At 42.2% G+C, this 21,529-nt stretch overlaps 1 protein-coding gene across 4 annotated transcripts in view; it reads left to right on the forward strand.

The window, feature by feature from the left end:
- Positions 1 to 21,529, forward strand: part of LOC124879554 (zinc finger protein 516-like) — a 37,700-nt gene that overhangs the window by 12,824 nt on the left and 3,347 nt on the right. Inside the window, exons 2-6 of one of the 4 annotated variants that reach the window (XR_007041049.1) lie at positions 11,645 to 13,124; positions 15,269 to 16,531; positions 17,365 to 17,416; positions 17,874 to 17,916; positions 18,068 to 18,132. Coding sequence is in view for 2 of the 4 variants with exons in the window: in XM_047384185.1 (XP_047240141.1) it covers positions 11,819 to 13,124; positions 15,269 to 16,531; positions 18,068 to 18,132 (2,634 nt within the window). In the remaining 2 variants the exon portion in view is untranslated. Of the gene's footprint in view, positions 1 to 11,206; positions 11,338 to 11,644; positions 13,125 to 15,268; positions 16,532 to 17,364; positions 17,917 to 18,067; positions 18,133 to 21,529 lie in introns of those variants that run through there. The other 3 variants (XR_007041048.1, XM_047384186.1, XM_047384185.1) reach the window with 3 other exon arrangements.

Consider the following 21,529-nt stretch of genomic DNA (forward strand, 5'->3'; position numbering starts at 1 on the left):
TATTAAAAACACTTTTCTTTCATTGGTCGGATGAAATATGCTAATTTTGTGAGATAGGAATTTTGGGTTTTCATGAGCTGTATGCCAAAATCATCCGTATTAAGACAATAAAGGACCTGAAATATTTCAGTTAGTGTGCAATGAATCTAAAATATATGAATATTAAATTTTCATCATTACATTATAGAAAATAATTAACTTTATCACAATATGCTAATTTTTTGAGAAGGACCTGTACATTGCTCAGAACGGACTCGCCTTCTCTCTCTCATGCGTGTATCAAGCCTGATAGCCAGGTTGATGTACCCATCTAATCCCTCTGGCTCGTCTAGTAGCGATAATTCATCCTTTACAGCCTCATCTAAACACTGGGAAAATATGGACTTCAGAGCGCTCGAATTCCAGCCAGAAGCCACAGCTAAGGTATGGAATTCAATGGAGAAATCATTTAAAAGCTGACCTCGCTATCTTAATGCCCGTAGGTGGCGAGCCACACCGGAGGGACCTGAATCTAAATCAAAAGTTAGTCTGAACTCCTTTATGAACTCCTCGTATGTACATCCAAACTGATTAGGGTTGATAAACCTAGCCTCAGCCTTGCCGGTAAGTAATCCGACAATGTATGAGATCTTACAATCAGGATGGGGAAAACTCTGTGGGGAACGGTTAAACACTAAACCACACTGCAACAATAAACCACGACAACTCCTGACCTCACCCGAGAACGTCTCGGGATTGGGGGAGGTAACCTCTCTGCTATCTGGAAGCTGGTGAGAAGCAGCGGGCCCTGCAGCGCTGCCTGAAAGCTGGGCGGTCACATTACCCAACCTCTGCTGAAGCATTGCTTCTAGTTGTCCCAACTGCTGATTTGTCTCCTGCTGCTGCTCTAAAAGTGATCTAAGGGTTGTACCATGGGTATGAATCTGATGACTATGCTCAGATACTGTTCTCTGAAGTTCCTCCGCTGGGTTCGGCTGGCCGGAGTGTTCTGTCATCGTTTTAATGGCCGACTTAACCCACATGCCGAAGAACACTCAGAGAACAGTAAACAGTTTTGGAAGTTTATTGCTAGAATTCTGGAACAGATAATGATCAGGGCTAGCCACGCAGACAGGAACCAGAGGACTGCGAAAAAGAGGGAAACAGGACAGGTAAGTACTTGGTGAGTGACAGCTAACAGTCTCTGTTTCAGAAGGCTTACGGTGTGCAGGGAGGACTAGATCCACCAGGGAGATGGCAAATGAGTCTGGAGATCCAAGGGGTTCTCTTCTGGGAATCCACCAGGAACTTCCGTGGTCCAAGTAAGCGGATCGTTGGAGGGTGGACTGGGTGCGGGGAGGCGAGGAAAGAGTATCAGAGAACGGACAGCCAGCTGGAACTTGATCTGGGTTCTTCTGAAGCAGGGTGCGGTAAACCATCAGACTGAGTCAAAAGACTGAATATGGAACCTGGAAGGAGCGAGACAGAAACGGTGAGTAATCTCTCTTAATCAAAGAGACACAAGATTTTCAAAATACAAGATCTGGCCAGGTGATGTTACCGCTGTAGGCAAAACACTCAGGCAAAGAAGTGCTGGTGATCCGTCCCCTATATACTCCTCCAGATGATCATCAAAATGAGGAACACCTGTCGCACCCAGAGACGCAGCCCTCAGCAGCACCTGGTGGTGGAAGAAGGTAAGCAGGAGAGGCAGAGACTGCAGACTCTGACAATAACATTATCAGCAGTAAATATTCCAACATGAATGAGTTAAATCTCTAACCTCCAGGTCAGATTAAAATATTCAGTAACTGATGGTAAACGAAGTTGCAACACTAATCTGTATATTTGATAACTGAACAAAAACTAGACAATAAAAAAGACAATCAAATTGTAGTTTTGTTGGCAGGTTCAAGGATAAATCCTGCGAACGTTGTGATATTCTGTAATTTTGATCTCTGGTAGTCTATTTTGTTTCCTTAACATTAGCAGCATGATCTTAAATGCTAAACCTCATCCCCTCAGACAGATGATTGTGCGTGTGTGTAGAGGGTGGCATGCTGTAAAAAGACACAAACCAGAGTGACAGAGACACATAAAGGGAGACAGTGTGAGTCTGAGCTGACCTTGGCATGATAATCTAATCCCTGACGAGAGTGCTTTTTTTAGAGAGCAACTTAATGCCAGCAGATTATACTCCAGTGTCTCCCACACTAGCCAATCCACGCAGAAAACAGAGTGGGTCCACAGTGGATCCCCAGACCCGCCACAGCATATAAATCCCCTCTGATATTTGAAAATACCCTTAAATATGTCATCCAGTCACCTTAGCTTTTCTGTTTTTAGAGGCAGTCTTTAGTTACTCTCAAAGGTCTGTGGCATGCCTTGCATCAGATATTTGGCTATCCGGTCAAACCTTTGCACTGATTCTTTTCTATCTTTTCTTTGTCCTGTTATGGATACCTCTTGATGTACTAAGAGGGCATCCACGATAAAAGGCCACTCATGGAGCAGCTCATGTCATGCAGGGAGGAGTAATCCCTATATATGTTGTGTAACCGAGCGTAGCATGAGAAGGGGGATGGGCTCCATGGTTGTCCGTGCCTGTGACTGCTGAGCTCATGGCTGTCTAATCTTTTAGGTACATTTAGGTTCAACAACAGTAGAGTGCTACTTCAATGTTTTCCTTTGAATTAAGTCACTCTAAGGACTCTGTAGGTCATGAATAGCTCCACAAGTTATTAAGTTCCAAACCAACACTGTGATCGGAATGTTTGAATTGTGCCTGCTCAAATGCGTTTTCCCTGTGCTCCCCTGGATATTGCAAGCTGGGATGCTGCACTGCCAGCATGCTGCCTGAACGCACAAAGTATCCTGTTACTACAATTTTAAGCAGGTATACAGACTGCAGGCAACATAGGTCCTGTAGAAATCTTTGGAAAGCCATGATTAAGCTGGCTGTCATATAAACGTTTTTATCCATTACTCACTCATTAGAATCCTATTTATAGTTGTTCCTTGTGGAAAGTGCCTGACATGTAGTGTTTGTTGTGAACGGCCAAGAAAAACACCAGACAGGAGACTTTCAGGATTCTTCATATGCTTTTTTTCTCACACTTTCTTGATTCAGCTTATCCATCAAACTTTATTATCGGACAAATATTACTTGAGTAAAACAACAAGCAGATTTTTCTGGCCATAGTGACCATTATTGACTGTTACCAGAAAGGAAATGGGCACAGAGAGAAGGGGGGAAGAGATGCAGCAAAGGTCTCAAAGTCAGGAATCAAACCCAGGATGGCTGCGACGAGGACTATAGCCTCTGTATGTGGGGGGGCGCCTGCTCTATTGCCACACCACGCAATACCCCGTGATTTCATTTTTGTTAACTTTGGCACACTTTTTATGTTGAAAAAAATCCTGCGGCACACCACCAACCAAAAACTTACAAAATGACACAGATATGTTGTGGAAAATAAGAACATTGAAATCACTTTGTTGGCCAGAATGGGAAACTCCTTGGCAGCGGTCAACCAAAAACTGTCCAAAGGTAGATCAGCAAACCTTAGCTTTAAACCATCTTGATTCAATTCAATTTCATTTCAGTTCCATTTATTTCAGTTCAGTTTTATTTATACAGCTCCAATTCATAACACGTCGTCTCAAGGCACTTTACAAAGTCAATTTATTCGAATCATACAAATTTGATATCGAGTACATACATTTCAATTCATCCTAATTATCAAACAGTAGAGTCAAATTCAGTTTATTTTTCAAATTGGTTAAAAAGATTTTCTATCTACTGAAACCCAGCAGATTGCATCGAGTCAGTGACTTGCAGCATTCACTCCTCCTGGATGAGCATGTAGATATAGTGGACAGTCACTTGCATTGACTTGGCAGCAATCCCTCATACTGAGCATGCATGTAGTGACGGTGGAGAGGCAAACTCCCTTTAACAGGAAGAAACCTCCTGCAGAACCAGGCTCGGTGTGAGCGGCCATCTGCCACGACCGACTGGGGGTTTGAGAGAACAGAATGGAAAAAGAACAGCTTCAGTTCAGTTAGTTCCTCTTGCGCCTGTAAAGTAATATTCTTTCCAGCAGCTGATACTGAGTATTATGAGTCCCCAACCCAGTCAAGGAATTCAGTGAGGGTATTTAGTGTGAAATAAAATTACAACTTCTCCTCAAAAGTCTTAAAATGTTTGCCTATTACCTAACACAGTGCAGCAGTGTTGACATCTTGCCTTTTCTTGGTAAGTGGGAACATATCAAGGTTGGCACTTTGCACGTGTTGTTGCCAGAGGAGCACCTTCAAATGAAATCCATTTATTTTATCTGAGGTTTTTATTCCAGCCTTGCATTCATGTCATCCATCATTCAGATGATAAAATAATTGCCATTTATGCCAACTTTGCACACCTCTCATCACTTTAGATTTAAGTAATCAGACCCATCATTTGTAAGACACACTTTTAAGTTCCTATTTCGAGCGGGACAGTACCTTGCTGCCCGACAGCCATCAGACGTCTGTATGGAGCAATAAGGCCTTATGCTCTGCTCCCATTTCCTCACACAAACTTGCAAATATGGGACTTTTTACAGGTCGCATTGTAACAAAGTTCACAATGTGCACAACATCCTCCAATGCAGGAACTAGTTCTGCTGATAAAGTCTTACCACGAGGGCCTCACGTTGCAAAAAAACTATCTGTAGCCTTTGGTGCGCCCGACCATGGCTGTGGCTCCATTAGTGCAAAAACGTATGAAGTCATCCTTGGTCAAGATATTGCGATATGACCCCAAAAAAGTCCTCGCCTGTTGTTTTTTTCTGGTAGTGCCCTGCAAAATAGGAAGTTTTCTCTTATAGCAACGCCATCTACAAAACGTATACAGGGGCCAAGAGCTGAGAATGTCTACTAAACACCAAAGACTCATCAAGTTGCCCTAACCCTAATAACACTTTCAATGTCTGCAGACATGTCATCAGTACATCTGGCAATGGTGTTATCTGAGAGAGGGACTTTAACTATGTCTTTAACCTTACCAGGGCCGAGCATCTCATTTACAATGACTTTGCATTCAGGTAGTATTAACTACTTTTTTGATGCACTATGACTTTTTTGATTTGGCTATGAGTTCAGCAACAGGGTAGCTAGCTGTGAGGGCTCTCTCATTCAGCTTTGTGGTTTTTCTCATAAAAGTTGCCTGTTTCTCATGTAGACGAACAAAGTAGTCCATCGGTTTGTTCTGAAGTGACGGGTGTTTTTTCTGGAGATGCCGTTTATGCTTGCAAAGCACCATGGAGCTGTTGTATAGCTTTTTCCCACACAACAGATTTGGTGCCGTTGCATCCCTGGTGAAAGTAAATAGGTGAATGAGTATTACATTTAGGGATGGATAGTGAATTCGGTACTTTTATAGGTACCGACGAATTCCATCGGTACTACTGAGTACCTATTCACGTAAATTCAAATGGTACCGGAACACCGGTTCCCCCCAAGGCTGTGTTCTCTCTCCTCTGCTCTTCTCCCTGTACACCAACAGCTGCACCTCCAGTCACCAGTCTGTCAAGCTTCTGAAGTTTGCGGACGACACCACCCTGATCGGACTCATCTCTGATGGTGACGAGTCCGCGTATAGATGGGAGGTGGACCATCTGTTCGACTGGTGCAGCCAGAACAACCTTGAGCTCAACGCTCTAAAGACAGTGGAGATGGTTGTGGACTTCAGGCAGAACCCAGCCCCACCTGCCCCCATCACCCTCTGTGACTCCACAATTGACACTGTGGAATCTTTCCGCTTCCTGGGAACCATCATCTCCCAGGATCTCAAGTGGGAGCCAAACATCAGCTCCCTCATCAAGAAAGCCCAGCAGAGGATGTTCTTCCTGCGGCAGCTGAAGAAATTCAACCTGCCAAAGACTATGATGGTGCACTTCTACACAGCCATCATTGAGTCCATCCTCACCTCCTCCATCACCATCTGGTACGCTGCTGCTACAGCCAAGGATAAGGGCAGGCTGCAGCGTGTCATTCAGTCTGCTGAGAAGGTGATTGGCTGCAGTCTACTGTCGCTCCAGGAACTGTACACCTCCAGGACCCTGAAGCGGGCAGGGAAGATTCTGGCTGATCCCTCCCACCCCGGTCACAGACTCTTTGAAACTCTCCCCTCTGGCAGGAGGCTGCGGTCCATCCGGACCAAAACCTCACGCCACAAGAACAGTTTTTTCCCATCTGCCACCAGCCTTGTTAACAAAGCCCGGAAACCACACTGACACTCCCCCCCCCCCCCCCCTTTTTTTTTTTTGCTGACAGGACACCTGTAACCTGTAACTCTATGCGTTACATTAACGCTCAGCTTGGACTCCTGCTTTACTCGCACTGCCATACTTGCACAATGATCACCTGCACTGTTGTATTGCTCTGGCATCTTATACTGCTCTATACTTACTCTCACTCACTTAAAACTGTGCACATATATTTATATTATATTGTAGATATGTTTATACTGTTTAATTTGTACTGTATTGCACCGACTACGCCAAAACAAATTCCTTGTATGTCCAAAAACGTACTTGGCAATGAAGCTTTTCTGATTCTGATTCTGATTCTGATTCTTTCGGTACTGAGGGAGTGGAAGAGTGGGTGATTTTCCATGCGGGACATGAACACAGCATTGTACGCACAAGAGCGTAATGAAGTCAGTAGCTGCTGGTACCGTCAACAAAACAAGCATGGCTCCAGTATGGCTCCACTTTTCAAAACGTGGTGCAGATTACGGTCGCCACAATATTTTTGACGCGAAGTACAAGCCCAGCGGCGGGAATACTTCTAATCTGAGGAAGCACCTGGTTAAGCACAAGATTTTTCTTGAGGCTAAGGAGTGCACATTTTTCGTCAGTCTCACATATACGGCTACAACTCCTGCATTTGGCACCGTTGGCATGCCTGTATCTGTTAGCAACACGTCGTCTGCAGCCAGCAACATGGGAGAAAAAATGTTGGACACAACTGAGGTGTTACAATTCAAACAGCTGGATGTTGTTGATATATTCATTAAAGTTTATATACTGAAAAATAAATGTTAAATGTCAAATTGAAAAATTGCAAGATTTTATTATTAAATTAATAACATTTAGGGCTGCACGGTGCAGTTCGTAGCACTGTTGCCTTGCAGCAAGAAGGTCCTGAGTTCGACTTCGCTGGACGTCTTTCTGCATGGAGTTTGCATGTTCTCCCCGTGCATGTGTGGGTTCTCACCGGGTACTCCGGCTTCCTCCCACAGTCCAAAGACATGCCTGTTCGCTCTGGTCTCTCTAAATTGCCCATAGGTGTGTGAATGAGTGTGTGCATGGTTGTTTGCGTGTTGCCCTGCGATGGAATGGCGACCTGTCCAGGGTGTACCCCACCTCCGGCCCATAGACTGCTGGAGATAGGCACCAGCTTCCCTGCCACCCACTATGAAAGAAGAGGTATAGAAAATGACTGATTGAATAACATTTATTACCACATAAAATAAATACACACAAAAGTACCAAAGGCTGGTAATGTTGATTACCAAAACCGATTCCCAGGTACCGGGATACCGTATCGGTTAAAATGTAAAAGGTACCCATCCCTAATTACATTACTCTGCCAGAAAGGTGCAGGTGCCAGGCAATGGCATATTTCTAGCAGATAATTAATTATTTTCAAATGTTTTAAGACTAATTAAGTAAAATTGGGTAATTTTCTACAATACACCTGACAATCTGTCATGGCAAAAATTGTTTGCCCTGCAAAGTTGTTGAAAATCACTGTTTTAGCCTACTTCATGTTGTCAACAGATTCTGGAAGTGATTTCTTTATTCTACAAGTCTGGCAGTAATAAATCATGGATTGTGCTGGTAAAATCAAAGTTAATAAATAAAAGGGTCATGATTTGAAAACTGCTTTTTGTATTTGATGAGGTTGTCTTTGATATTAACCCTAACCCTAACCCTAACCCTAACCTTCCCAGCAGTTTCTCATGAGGGTGGACTGAGCCATTTAAAGTGTCAAATTTGAAAAAGTGGAACTTAAAGTTGGATAAATAAATATAATCTTCACTCTGAGACTGCATTTGGCAAGGTACTCGCCCTCACTTTCTGCTGGTTGTTTTTTGCTTCAGCTATGTTTGTGGAAACATGCAGGATTATTGGACACAAAAGCATAGATGTAGAGGTAAGGCTTAGTGAGCGACGAAGGCTTTTGAACACTAGCATAAGGACAGTCACATGCTATCTCCAGTCAGGGGTATGTTGGCACAGGATTGTGGATGTGAATATTTGGACGACGTCAGCGCTAACATGCAGGCACTGAGAACTGAGAAAGGCTAATTTTGGGGGGATTTAAGCAAACATTTGTATGTTTTCTTTTTTGCCAACCCTGGTTTCAATAAAACAGACTTTTTTATTGTGAAACCAAAGTAAAATATGATTCATGAAGTACTTGGGTGTATTATGCGGTAAAATGGAGATGCTATTTCCTATCCCCAGCAGCAACCGGGGCACACAGGCGGCGCACAAACATACGACCCACCGATAGCGGATATTTTCACACACATCACAGCACACAGGCTCTCAGCATCCATGCCCTGACCATAGGGAGTTTGTGCTGAGCTGGTTTGGATGTCAGGATGAATCAATGTGAGGACAGCTGAGTGGACATGCCTATTCATCTGCCAAAGAAAAGAGAGAGGAAAAAAGGGGAGCGAGAGATTCTAAAAGAAATGAGCCAAGCCCTGAAGCAACACGTTTGGCTGTGCGCGTTACTTATTTTATCCTTCAGAAAACATTGAATGTTTAAGGGATGGAAGCAGAGGAAGTGGATAGTTGAATAGATTTTTTTTATATATAGAAGTGGGCTGCTCTGACAAAGACATAAGGTCCTAATGCTATACTGTCAAGGCGCCTAACTCCATACCAATGGGCCGTTTATACCCATCTGTTACCATTGCCCCTCTGACTTTATCCCCATTGTGTTAACTCATTACATTCGCCTTAACATTAAATCCTTAATTGCCACCCTCCAGTTTCTCCTGCACACCCCTCCCTCACCCCCGTATAGACAGTGCCACATTGCCTGTGCACTAATCTGGTAGCGTCTGCCTACAAAACACCTGCCATACCCGGAAAGACCCTCTGAACCCCTCAATACACCCATGCCAGCGTGAACAGATCAGTGTAGATGACAACATGCTTGCAGGCAGATGCAGTGGATGCAGATAATAAGGCAGCCTCACGCCTTATAAATCATAAATGCATACCTTGTTTTTCTCACATTTGTGAACTGAGAGTCGCTTTCTGTCCCGTCTATTTGCTCAGACTTGTATTGGAAGAGAGTGACGTAGAGGCCCAGGCCTCTTCATTTAACAATAACTCCTTCGACCCCCTAATGAGGGCTGGAGGTCCAGACGTAAGGCGATGTGACAGTTTTGGTGCTGCCAACACAATAGCAGGTTTCTCTTATGACTGCCTGGTTGACTATACATCACAGAGTACCTTCTTTTACTAAAACAAATGGTCACATTTGCATAAAATACATGTTTAACCACGTCTTTACCATATAGTAGTCTTGCATAGTATGATACCTGGTCTGTTCCACTGTTCTGTGATTGGAGGATTTTCTAAAGGCCTTATGTTTTTTGCTTTATTTCTTTGTGATAAAGATGTTTAATAAATAATAAAACCAACTTAATAAAGTTAACAAAGGTCTTCGTGAGCAAGGCGAGTCTCACAGCATTTACTCCATAACCACGCTCTGTCTCTGCCTGTGCCAGTCTGTGAGTTTCTGAAATGAAGTTTGTTGATCGCGCTTTATTGATTGGGAATTAGAGTGGATGGCCCCTAAGGGTTCATCCTGGTTGGGCCAGGAATGAATACAACTCTTCATGCTTCACCTCACACACTCATTTTAGGCATAGCAAAGCAAAGGACTGACAGACATGCCTGTTGAGACGCTTTAATATGTACAGACAGGCATCGTTCTTCTACTGTGGGACAAAAGCTCTGTTCCAAAATCTGTGGGATGCAGATGCGGGGGTTGTTTTTGTTACTGTTAGTGTGTATATCCCTAAAAAAGAGCTTTACAATTTTGGGAAAACATTTATTTGCAATAATGTTGCTGATAATTATATTGATCATGATTCACTCCAATTTTCTGGACACTTTTCTTTCTTTACCATAAGACAATGTCCCTACAACTCTCCATGAACCCTAGTATCTCATCGAGTAAAGGAACATTCCTGTTGTGGGCATTAAAGAGATTTTAGAGTCCATTCAACTGGCTAAATATACTGTAGATATGCAGAGAATAAATGCAAAATACAACAATTATTGGATCCGAACAGTCCTTTGTGATTGCGATATTTCAAACACAGCTATTGTAATGACGATATATTGTGCAGCTCTACCCTAAAATACCGTGTGCAAGCCAAAGGAGACAACTGACAATGTTTGATCCCCCCCAGATAAAATCCATACATTGGTAAATGGACTGAACTTATTATATAGCACTCTTTCCAGCCATACAGACCACTCAAAGCGCTTTACACTAGAGCCACATTCACCCAATCACACTCACTCACACATTCATACACCGATATGCAGATCGGTAGGCAACTTGAGGTGGAAATGAACCCCCAAAACAACTACTCTTCCTACTGAGCCACAGTTGCCATTGCCTCCTGAAATCACCTAATTAGTAAAAAGAGTACACCTGCACATCATATAATCTCAGTGTAAATACAGCATTTCTCTAACGTTTGTTATAAAGCATTAGTGAAAAACAACAGCAAGCATCATGAAGACAAAGGAACAGAGCAGATAGCTCAGAAATAACGTAGGGAAATTTAAAGCTTGGTTAGGTTATAAATCAATATTTTAAGCTTTGGACATCTCACAGAGCCTTTTCAGTTAATCTTTCAAACACTGAAATACTCTGGCACAACCTATTTTGACAGGTAACTTTTGAGGAGCTGTATAGATATCAGCTCAGGTGGTAGAATCTGTTGACAGCTGTTTGTCAGGCACTCCTAAAATTTAGCCTTCAAATTTGCAGTTTGTCATCCATGTTGGGGACACAGCAAGCCCTGGGGCAAACTGACAGAAGTGAGGCTGCCATACACTGGCGCCACTGCATCCTCTGACCACCATCAGCAGGCAAAGTGTCTTGCCCAAGGACACAACAACTGAAACAGACAGAGCAGGGGTTTGAACCGGCAATCCACCGGTTACAGGACGAACCCCTACCACTGCCGCTACCATCGCTCTAGATGTACGAAGCTGGTTCAGAGCTGATAACCCTAAAGACCAGCCGGTGTTGCTGTAATAACAGGTTGTTCTATAAAGTGTTATCTGTTATATGCCATGTATCATTTTTCATCTACTTCACAATCACCTGCTACTTTGTGTTTTTCTATCAAATAAAATCATTATAGAAAACACTGAAGTTAGTTTGTGCTTGTAAGATGACAAAATGTAGAAATGTTCAAGGGCTATAAATAATTTTGCAAAGCACTGTATGTTTGTATAATGCTGTCAAAAACAATTTAATCTTTTAATGAAGTATTTTGTTGAACCTTAAGGTCTGTCAATTTGGTATCAATAATCATCTCAGACCTAATTTTGAGTTCTATTTTCAGGTAAACTTCTGGAACCTTTTTATCTTCAAAAGGTCAAGATGGAACCTAACGTGGTGACTTTTTTCAGAGTTGTGGTGCCTGCTTCAAGAACTTAATAACTTTTTGGGCCTAAACTTTGGATATTCATCAGATTATCTACGCAGCTGTTAACCCGTGAGATCTCCACGAAAAATAATGGAGACGGAGGAGAAAGAGGATGTATCACAAAGACAAACTGCTATTATAAAAGAGGCAGAGGAAGATGCAGCGTCGTGCCACACATGTGGTGTGTGTGGTCGTAGTTTTCCTCTGCTCAGCTCTCTCTCTCAGCACATGAGAAGGCACACGCGGGAAAAGCCGTACAAGTGTCCCTACTGTGAGCACCGGACAGCTCAGAAAGGTAGCCTTAAGGCTCATATCCGAAGCCATAAACTGGGTCTACTCAGCAAGAACCCTGGAGAAAATAAGGTGGAGGGAAACCAGGGACAAAAAGATGAGCCTGACATGCTTGACCTCCCTGAAATCATCAACATACCTGACAAAGCTCATTACATCAATGGGAAGGTGAAGAAGAAAGTAACTAAGAAAAAAGTTAAAAGTAAAAATAGTGTCGAGGTTGGGGATGGGCCTTTCTCCTGCATAATTTGCGGCCAGGTTTTCCCTCAGGTATTGCTCCTTAAATCTCACTTGAAACGGCACCACAGCTCCCAAGATCACGGGTGTCGCATTTGTGGACGTCGTTTCCGCCAAGCATGGTTCCTCCAAAGCCACATGCGCATCCATCGGGTCAAAGCACAACTCCAAGGGGTAAAAAGCAATGAGCCGCCTACCATGATTAACGGGACACCTCAGGACCCAACGTCACTGATAAACGAAGAGTGCCTCTACGAGCTCTGCGCCGGCTGCGGTAACTTCTTTTATGACCGTACAACCTTGCAGATTCATGAAAAGCTGCACAAAATGAACCCAAATCCTAAAAATGAAAACATGAAACCCTCTGAGTTGCAAGTTGATAAGAAGCATTTTTTAGAAATTCTGAACCTCAAAAGTACTGACCCTAAGGGAACACCTAAAGAAAACATTCAGGGTAAGAGAATTCCAGAACTAGACCCAGTTTGTAGTTACCAAGCATGGCAGTTAGCCACAAGGGGACGACTAGTGGAGTCCTCAGAAAAATGTCTGGGCTGGGAGGAGAGGCTGGCTGATGCAGAGGTGGCATATGACATGGAGAAAGGAGAATATGTGCCCCTGAAGCAGGAAAAGAAGAGGAAACAAACTGACAGCTCCAACTCTAGTGTCAAGAAGAAGAAGGGTGACACAAGCCACGATCACACACCCAGCTCCCTAAGTCACGCTAAAGGTGGAGACAAAAAGATTTTCCAGAAGGACCGCATCATTTTGAATGGACTTGGTCACGCGTTTTATGAGGCACTGCAGACAAAGAAGGCAAGAGAACTCTCATCTAAGCCGAGTAAGAACATCAGGAGCCAAGAGCAGGAAGGTGAGCCTAGAAAAACACTCAGTGTCATTCTTCAAACATGCAATGGGTTTACCAGGTTAAATTTGAGATAAGGACAGTTGCTTAAAGGTAATGTCTTTCATTACGTTGGTCTCTGTAAGGTTTGATTACATGGAGAAATCCATCAAGGTGACGTTTTAAAAAATTGGTCAACCATTGTGAAGTCTTGTCACTGAAGGGGTAGACAGAGCCCTCTAGTGGATTTCTAATTAAATTACACCAACCGAAACTACATGAACAGTGATGGTGCATAGATGCATTTGAACCTTTCTTTTTTGAGAGGGGAGTGATGATACAACACTAATAATATTAACATTATCTAGCATAATTCTAGCAGGATGTTTGACCACTTTATTATCTGAAACAGGAGTCTATATAAATTCATTGGTTTCATGGAACTGATCTGGCTTCTAAAGTCTATGCACACACACACACACACACACAATTATATATATATATATGTACAGGTCCTTCTAAAAATATTAGCATATTGTGATAAAGTTCATTATTTTCCATAATGTCATCATGAAAATTAAACATTCATATATTTTAGATTCATTGCACACTAACTGAAATATTTCAGGTCTTTTATTGTCTTAATACGGATGATTTTGGCATACAGCTCATGAAAACCCAAAATTCCTATCTCACAAAATTACGATCTATGAACCTAATCATCTGAATCAACGAGTTAACTCTAAACACCTGCAAAAGATTTTTGAGGCCTTTAAAACTCCCAGCCTGGTTCATCACTAAAAACCCCAATCATGGGTAAGACTGCCGACCTGACTGCTGTCCAGAAAGCCACTATTGACACCCTCAAGCAAGAGGTTAAGACACAGAAAGAAATTTCTGAACGAATAGGCTGTTCCCAGAGTGCTGTATCAAGGCACCTCAGTGGGAAGTCTGTGGGAAGGAAAAAGTGTGGCAGAAAACACTGCACAACGAGAAGAGGTGACCAGACCCTGAGGAAGATTGTGGAGAAGGGCTGATTCCAGACCTTGGGGGACCTGCGGAAGCAGTGGACTGAGTCTGGAGTAGAAACATCCAGAGCCACCGTGCACAGGCGTGTGCAGGAAATGGGCTACAGGTGCTACATTCCCCAGGTCAAGCCACTTTTGAACCAGAAACAGCGGCAGAAGCGCCTGACCTGGGCTACAGAGAAGCAGCACTGGACTGTTGCTCAGTGGTCCAAAGTACTTTTTTCGGATGAAAGCAAATTCTGCATGTCATTCAGAAATCAAGGTGCCAGAGTCTGGAGGAAGACTGGGGAGAAGGAAATGCCAAAATGCCAGAAGTCCAGTGTCAAGTACCCACAGTCAGTGATGGTCTGGGTGCCGTGTCAGCTGCTGGTGTTGGTCCACTGTGTTTTATCAAGGGCAGGGTCAATGCAGCTAGCTATCAGGAGATTTTGGAGCACTTCATGCTTCCATCTGCTGAAAAGCTTTATGGAGATGAAGATTTCATTTTTCAGCACGACCTGGCACCTGCTCACAGTGCCAAAACCACTGGTAAATGGTTTACTGACCATGGTATCACTGTGCTCAATTGGCATGCCAACTCTCCTGACCTGAACCCCATAGAGAATCTGTGGGATATTGTGAAGAGAACGTTGAGAGACTCAAGACCCAACACTCTGGATGAGCTAAAGGCCGCTATCGAAGCATCCTGGGCCTCCATAAGACCTCAGCAGTGCCACAGGCTGATTGCCTCCATGCCACGCCACATTGAAGCAGTCATTTCTGCAAAAGGATTCATAACTGTACATGAACTGTATTTGAAGGTTGACGTTTTTTGTATTAAAAACACTTTTCTTTTATTGGTCGGATGAAATATGCTAATTTTCTGAGATAGGAATTTTGGGTTTTCATGAGCTGTATGCCACAATCATCCGTATTAAGACAATAAAAGACCTGAAATATTTCAGTTAGTGTGCAATGAATCTAAAATATATGAATGTTAAATTTTCATCATTACATTATGGAAAATAATGAACTTTATCACAATATGCTAATATTTTGAGAAGGACCTGTATATATATATATATATATATATATATATATATATATATATATATTACAGACCTAACAGTTTTAACATTACTCTTCTTACTCTTGTGTTTGCAGATAAAGAGTCCTACTCTTGTGAGTACTGTGATTTCTACACTGTTGACTCCTCGCTGCTCAGATCCCACCTGCACAGCCTTCATCCCGGTCCCTACTGCAAACAGAGCACCAAGGTGGGCAACATCAGCAAAAGTGGTTCTTCGAGATACATGGACTACCTCAGGAGCAGGAGTGTGTTGCTCAGTCAGCCATACTGGAATCACTACACATATCCTCCAGGTCAGGAGTTTGCAGAGGGATACAATAAGATGGAAAAATCAAACGGGAGCGAGGTGAAAGAGGAGGTACATTCTGGTGGTGAAACTGGCAGTCTTCTCAATCTTTCTTCACCCTCCGCTACTGTTGAAAATGCTAATTATCCAGTCAAAACAGACAGTCCGGTGCAACATCAGTGTCTATACTGCTCCCACACTAGCAATTACCCAGAAGTCCTGTGGATTCATCAGCGAGTCACACACAGGGTGGATGGCAGCAGCTCTGTAGCACCAAAGTGGGCACCCTGCATAAGCATTTTAAAGAGCTTAAAAGCAGGGGCTTCTCAGTGGAGACGCACAGGACCACCACCGTTCCTGGAAGGCAAGGACTGCCCAACTTTACCCATCCCACGAACACAGCGCACACAGCCTCCAGGTTTCACCACCCAAAGCAGCAGTAAGCTCTCACTCCCAAAGACCCAGTCAAGCATCCCAAGACCCAAGCATCAGCCAAAGGACTCAAAATCCTCAGATGCAACACATTCTCGTGGGAAAGTGGTGTTCAAGCCTCAAAGGAAGTCTGCTGAACATAAACGAGTAGTAGATGTTGCAGGTAAAGCCTCCAGTTCCCAGCCTACTTCAATAAACAGTTCTTTGCACTCCAAGAGTCTCCTGAGCTTACAGCCTTCAAGCAGTCCCAAACACAGAAGAAACAGAGCTACTGTAGAGGGAGTCTTTCCACAGGAGGGTTTGGGTTTTATGTTAGCAAGAAATCAAAGTGGGACTTCTTCTAACGCAGTAGCTGATAGACCCCACTCCCGAAGGTACTCATGGGATTTTTCCTCTGGTCTTAAGGGTCCTGATCTTTGGGCATCCATAAATATGTGGGGGCTACATGGTGGGAAAGCATATTTAGATCCACACGTTTTTGCTCAGGAAAAAAGTGACTCAACAGGAGACACCTCAAAGGAGACGGACCTTTTAAGTCTCTTGAAGAGCTACAGTCCCCATGAGTTGGCAGCTTTTTATCAGCACTGGGGATATGTTGATCCAACACTGGATCCACAAGGTAAAGAGGATTTTATGAGCCAAATCTAACTTTAAATATTGAAAGCTGTAACAGGAAAAAACTGAGATTTATTTGGAAATTTACAGTGCCTTATAAAAACATTCACAGTAATTTCATCACATTAACAAGCTTCAGTGTGTTTTACTGGGATTTCATGTCACAGACCAACACAAAGTAATGTGGGGTGGATGGAAATGACAGATGGTCTCAACATTTTTTTTAAATCTGAAAAGCGAGGTGTTGATGATATGTATTCAGCCCAGTACTTCTATTATCTAGTATCTTTTCTTGCAGTTATAACTGCAGGTCTTTCGAGTTATGTCCTAGCTCTAGCCGTATATTTAGGGTAGGTTTCTTTCAGAAGATGGACGTCCACCCCAGCCTCTAAAATGTGCCCATGAGGATTGCCTTGTATTTAGCACCACCCATCTTCCAATCACATTTGATCAGCTTCCCTTTCCAACGTCATGGTGTGTCTGCACCATGAGAGTGTTTTTCAACCTAGACCAAAAAGGTTTTTTGTTTTTTTTCACATCTGACCAGAGCGCATTCAGCCACACATTTGCCTACACGGCTTTTGCTTTCTGTCAACAATATTGTTTTGCCACTCTTCCAAAAACACCAGTTTTGTGGGGTGTTCAACTAGTAGTTATCCTGACAACACATTCTCTCACCTGAGCTGTGGCTCTCTGCAGCTTCTCCAGAGTTACCACGGGACTGTTAACCTGCCAGTGGGTTTCACGGTATTTTATTTTGGGCTATCAGAGTAAATGGACCTGCATATAACACTTTTTTTAGATGTTTATTAAAATTTCTGATCTTTTTTATTCCAGATCTAACAAACTCCCAGTCGGTCACAACAGATGGCTGCTCACACTGAGCCAGGTTCTGCAGGAGGTTTCTTCTTGTTAAAGAGGGGTTCTCCTCACCACTGTCGCTACAGCGTCTTTAGTTTGAGGGATTGCTGCAAAGTTAACAGCTAAATGTCCACATTTAGTAGTAGCTGAAAGTCAGTGACTCGATGGAATTGGTTGGGTTTCTTTAGATGGAAAGCATTTTACCAGTTTAATAATTAGCTGAACTAGACCGCATTGTTTAATAACTACAATCAAACTGGAATTCACGTAACTAATGTTATTGTTATGATTGGATTCTGTATAAAAATAGTTTTTTCTGTATAGTGCCTTGACACGGCATTTGTTGTGAAATGGCACTATATAGTAAACTTAATTTAACAAAATGTATTTGTAAAAAATTTTGAAACCCATCACTTTTTTCCCTTCCACTTCCCAATGTTGCACTTCTTTGTGTGGTTCTATCTCACAAAACCCCAATAAAACAGGGCGAGGCTTGTGACTGTAAGACGACAAAATGTGTTTTACAAGGTAGGAATACTTTTGCAAGGCACAGTCTGTTCAAATCACTGTTACTGTCGTATGTATTGGTAACATGAGGCATTGCTCTCTTGATGAAACATAAAGGGATTAGAGATACAGTATTTATGTTTAAATGCTGTTTAAAATCCCTATTTTACAGCAACACTGCAGTTAAACGGAAGCTTTGGAAATGAAGTTCATTCTTCCTCTGAATCCTCCAAACAGGTATGCTTTCTACACCTATTGGAAAACAAAAACTAGAGAATAGAATAGAATAAACTTTATTGTTCCCAGAGGGAAATTTGGTGAGGACTACGAACTGGAGCTTTCCAACGCTTTAGCATCACTTACTTGCTGTATGTCAGTTGTATTCAAGAAGCGCCTTTTGGGCTTAGTCACAATGTCACAATTAATACATACATATTATTCCTGTTAAATACTCAAAAATTTTGTAAGACACTTTTAAAAATGTTTTATTGAAAAAAACTGATATGGTAATGTTTTCCTTAGTCGATACTGTAAATGAAATGTAACACAGTGACTCTGGCAGAGGAACGCTGCTGGTGGTTCTGCGGCCGTGGAGACTGGAGACTGGGTCGGTCTTAATGTGGTGGGAGAAAGCTTTAATAACCCGGTTTAGAATAACAAGTCACTCCAGAAAGATTGGTGGTTCTGGTCTGAGTCAACATATTTGTGCTGAGTGTTTAAAACAATATGTAGTTAATTTTAAGTTATTTCTTGCTAAAATGATTAAATTCATCATAATGAACTTTTTTTTTTTTACTTTAAATGAATATCAGATCTGGACTTGCTCTAATCAGGCAGAGCTTTTTAGGACTGAGTTAAAAAGGTAATTTGCTGGTATTGATGTTGATTATTTGCATGAGGAAGTAGCTGGTTTCGAGTAGCGCAGTCCTTTTTCCAGATAAGATAATATTGCCTGTTTATCCTTTGGCTTTTTTCCCTTTTTCCATCATCCCGTGCACATTAGAAACCTTGCTTGTCACTCAGAGTCAACAACTTGTGTTTTAGAAATTTATGTAGAAAATCCAAATAAATAAGCAGTTATGAAATCCACATAATCCATGTAAAAAAAAACATTGTTTTTACTGTTTTATCAATTAGAAATAAAGCTGGAACACCTGACGTTTTGACATAATCAACCTCACCTGATATTACACCTTCTGTACTGTGAATAGCCTCAGTGTATAAGGACGACACCCAGATTACATATTGTGTATTGCTGAGTTAAACTGATGATTATCACCAAGTATCAAACCAGGTCAGATACGTTGTCTTTTTAGTGTCACATGTTTTTGCTTTAATTCTTAGAAATCCCAATCATTTGGGTAAGATAACAGCACAGAAATCCCTTATTTCCTCGCGCAGGTCTCTGGCAACACTGTGTGCCTGCTCTCCTGTCTGTACCTCGTCTCTGTCCAAGTACAGCCTGTCATCCCCGCGCACACGCGTGTCTGCAGACGCACTCCTGTCTGCGTACGTAGCTGTCAGCTCTTGCAACCTGGCTGCCGCTTTCTTTCACTATTTGTAACGGAGGCTGACAGGGACGAGGCAAACAAATAATAAAAAGACATTGTTGGTCCCCCCTCAGGGTAAAACTCACCCGGCGTCTCCATATGTTGTGTCAGTTAGGCCTGTCACTCAGGCCTACCGTTGTGACACCTACAACTGCTTCCTTTCTCCTCTTCTCCTTCCTGAAATCAGTTTGTCTCAAAACTTTCCAGCCTGCGCCTCCATTTAAAAGAAGGAACATTTCCATACTGCCTTGCCTTAACAAGACCATTCAGATGGGTCAGGTTTCATTTTATTTAGAAAAGAATAAATAAATAAATTCTCTATGTCTTTTTGTTTTGGGGCAACAGATGTGAACAACTTGGGGTGGAGCGTTTTTCCAAGATGAGAACAACTGAATAGAAACTTCATTACAAAGATATAAATAAAGTATAGTGCTGCAGATTTCTACAAAGCTTGTTTTTTTGTCACGCTTAAATGTTTCCGATCATAAAACCAATTATAATATCACAAAAGAATATAATGAGTCAAGACAAAATGTAGTTTTCAAATAATCATTTAATTTATTAAGGGAGAAAAGCTCCCGAAACCAACCTGGTTCTATGTGAAATAGTAATTGCCCCCTAAACCTAATACTGATTATGAAACCATGGCAGTGTTGGTGGCGTGAACTCCAATGAAGTGTTTGTTATAACTGGCAATGAATCATTTACATCACTTTGGAGGAGTTTTGGTCCAGTCTTCTTTACAAATTGTATTTTAATCGGGCCCCATTGGAGGGGTTAAAGTTTTAACAGTCTGTTTAAACTTATAAAACAGGCTTTGAATCATATTTAGTCCAGACTTTGACTAGGCCAATCCATTACCTTCATTTTGGCCTTTGAGCCACTCGGAGGTGGACTATGCTGCTTTGCTTTGGATCATTGTCCTGCTGCATAAGTGCGCTTGAGCTTAAGGTCACCAACTGATCACCCAACATTCTGCTTCAGGATTGTCTGGTAGAGAGCTGAATTTATACTTCCATCAATGACGACAGGTCATTTAGGTCCAGAAGCAGCAGAGCAGTCCCAGAGCATCACACTAACACCACCATGTTTGACTGTCTGTATGATCCTTTACAGAGAGGCTGTTTCCAAAAGTCTCGGGAATCATCATGATGTTTTTTGGCAAATATGAGACGTGTTTTTGTATTATTTTTAGTCAGATGTGTTTTTGGTCATGGAACTCTCCTATGGATGTCATTTTTGCATTCTGTCTCTCAGTTATTAATGAATCTTGAACACCTTTCTTAACTGAGGCAAGCGAACCTTGCAGTGCTTTAGATGGTGCTCTAGGTTCTTTTGCCTCTTCCTCCAACATCGTTTTTGATGCACGCTAGGAGTAATTATGGTAGGCCAGTTACTCCTGGGAATGTTCACCACTGTTCCATGGATAATGGGCCTCACTGGAGTCCCAAAGCCTTAGAAATGGCTTTGTCACCCTCCAGACAGATAGATGTCTTTTTCTTATTAGTTCCTGGATTTCTTTAGATTAGGACATTACTTTACTACTTCATGTTGTCAGAAAGCTTCTATTCAAGTACTTGATTTTAGGGGTCACACGGCCCCTGGATGTGGCTAGTGAAATTAAGCCAGGATTTCATGATTTAAAAATGGAGAAATATTATTTTTGCATAGAGCCAGGTTGATATAATACCTTTTTTTTTACCATAATAAATAAATACATCATCTAAGAAGTTCTCACTTTCTGTGCTGCCTGATTTAAGGTAACACTTTCTTCTCTGCAGAGAAAGTGTTACCTTAAGAGTTAGACCTCTCCCTCGCCACTTGCCATGACTTATACGTGTGTTTTACACCAGCAGACCAATAAGGAGGAGAGCGTATAGACTCAAGCAATGTTGCCCATCACCATAGAAACCCTTGATTTGCTCTGACATACTGAAGGCCTTGTCCATACTTAGGAAAAACAGATTTTCTACTCTCTTTGTACCTCTGTTACACATATGGTTACAGCTCATGAAAACCCAAAATTCCTATCTCACAAAATTAGCATATTTCATCCGACCAATAAAAGAAAAGTGTTTTTAATA

This window comes from Girardinichthys multiradiatus, chromosome 13, assembly GCF_021462225.1.
Source record: "Girardinichthys multiradiatus isolate DD_20200921_A chromosome 13, DD_fGirMul_XY1, whole genome shotgun sequence".
Taxonomy (NCBI): Eukaryota; Metazoa; Chordata; class Actinopteri; order Cyprinodontiformes; family Goodeidae; genus Girardinichthys; species Girardinichthys multiradiatus.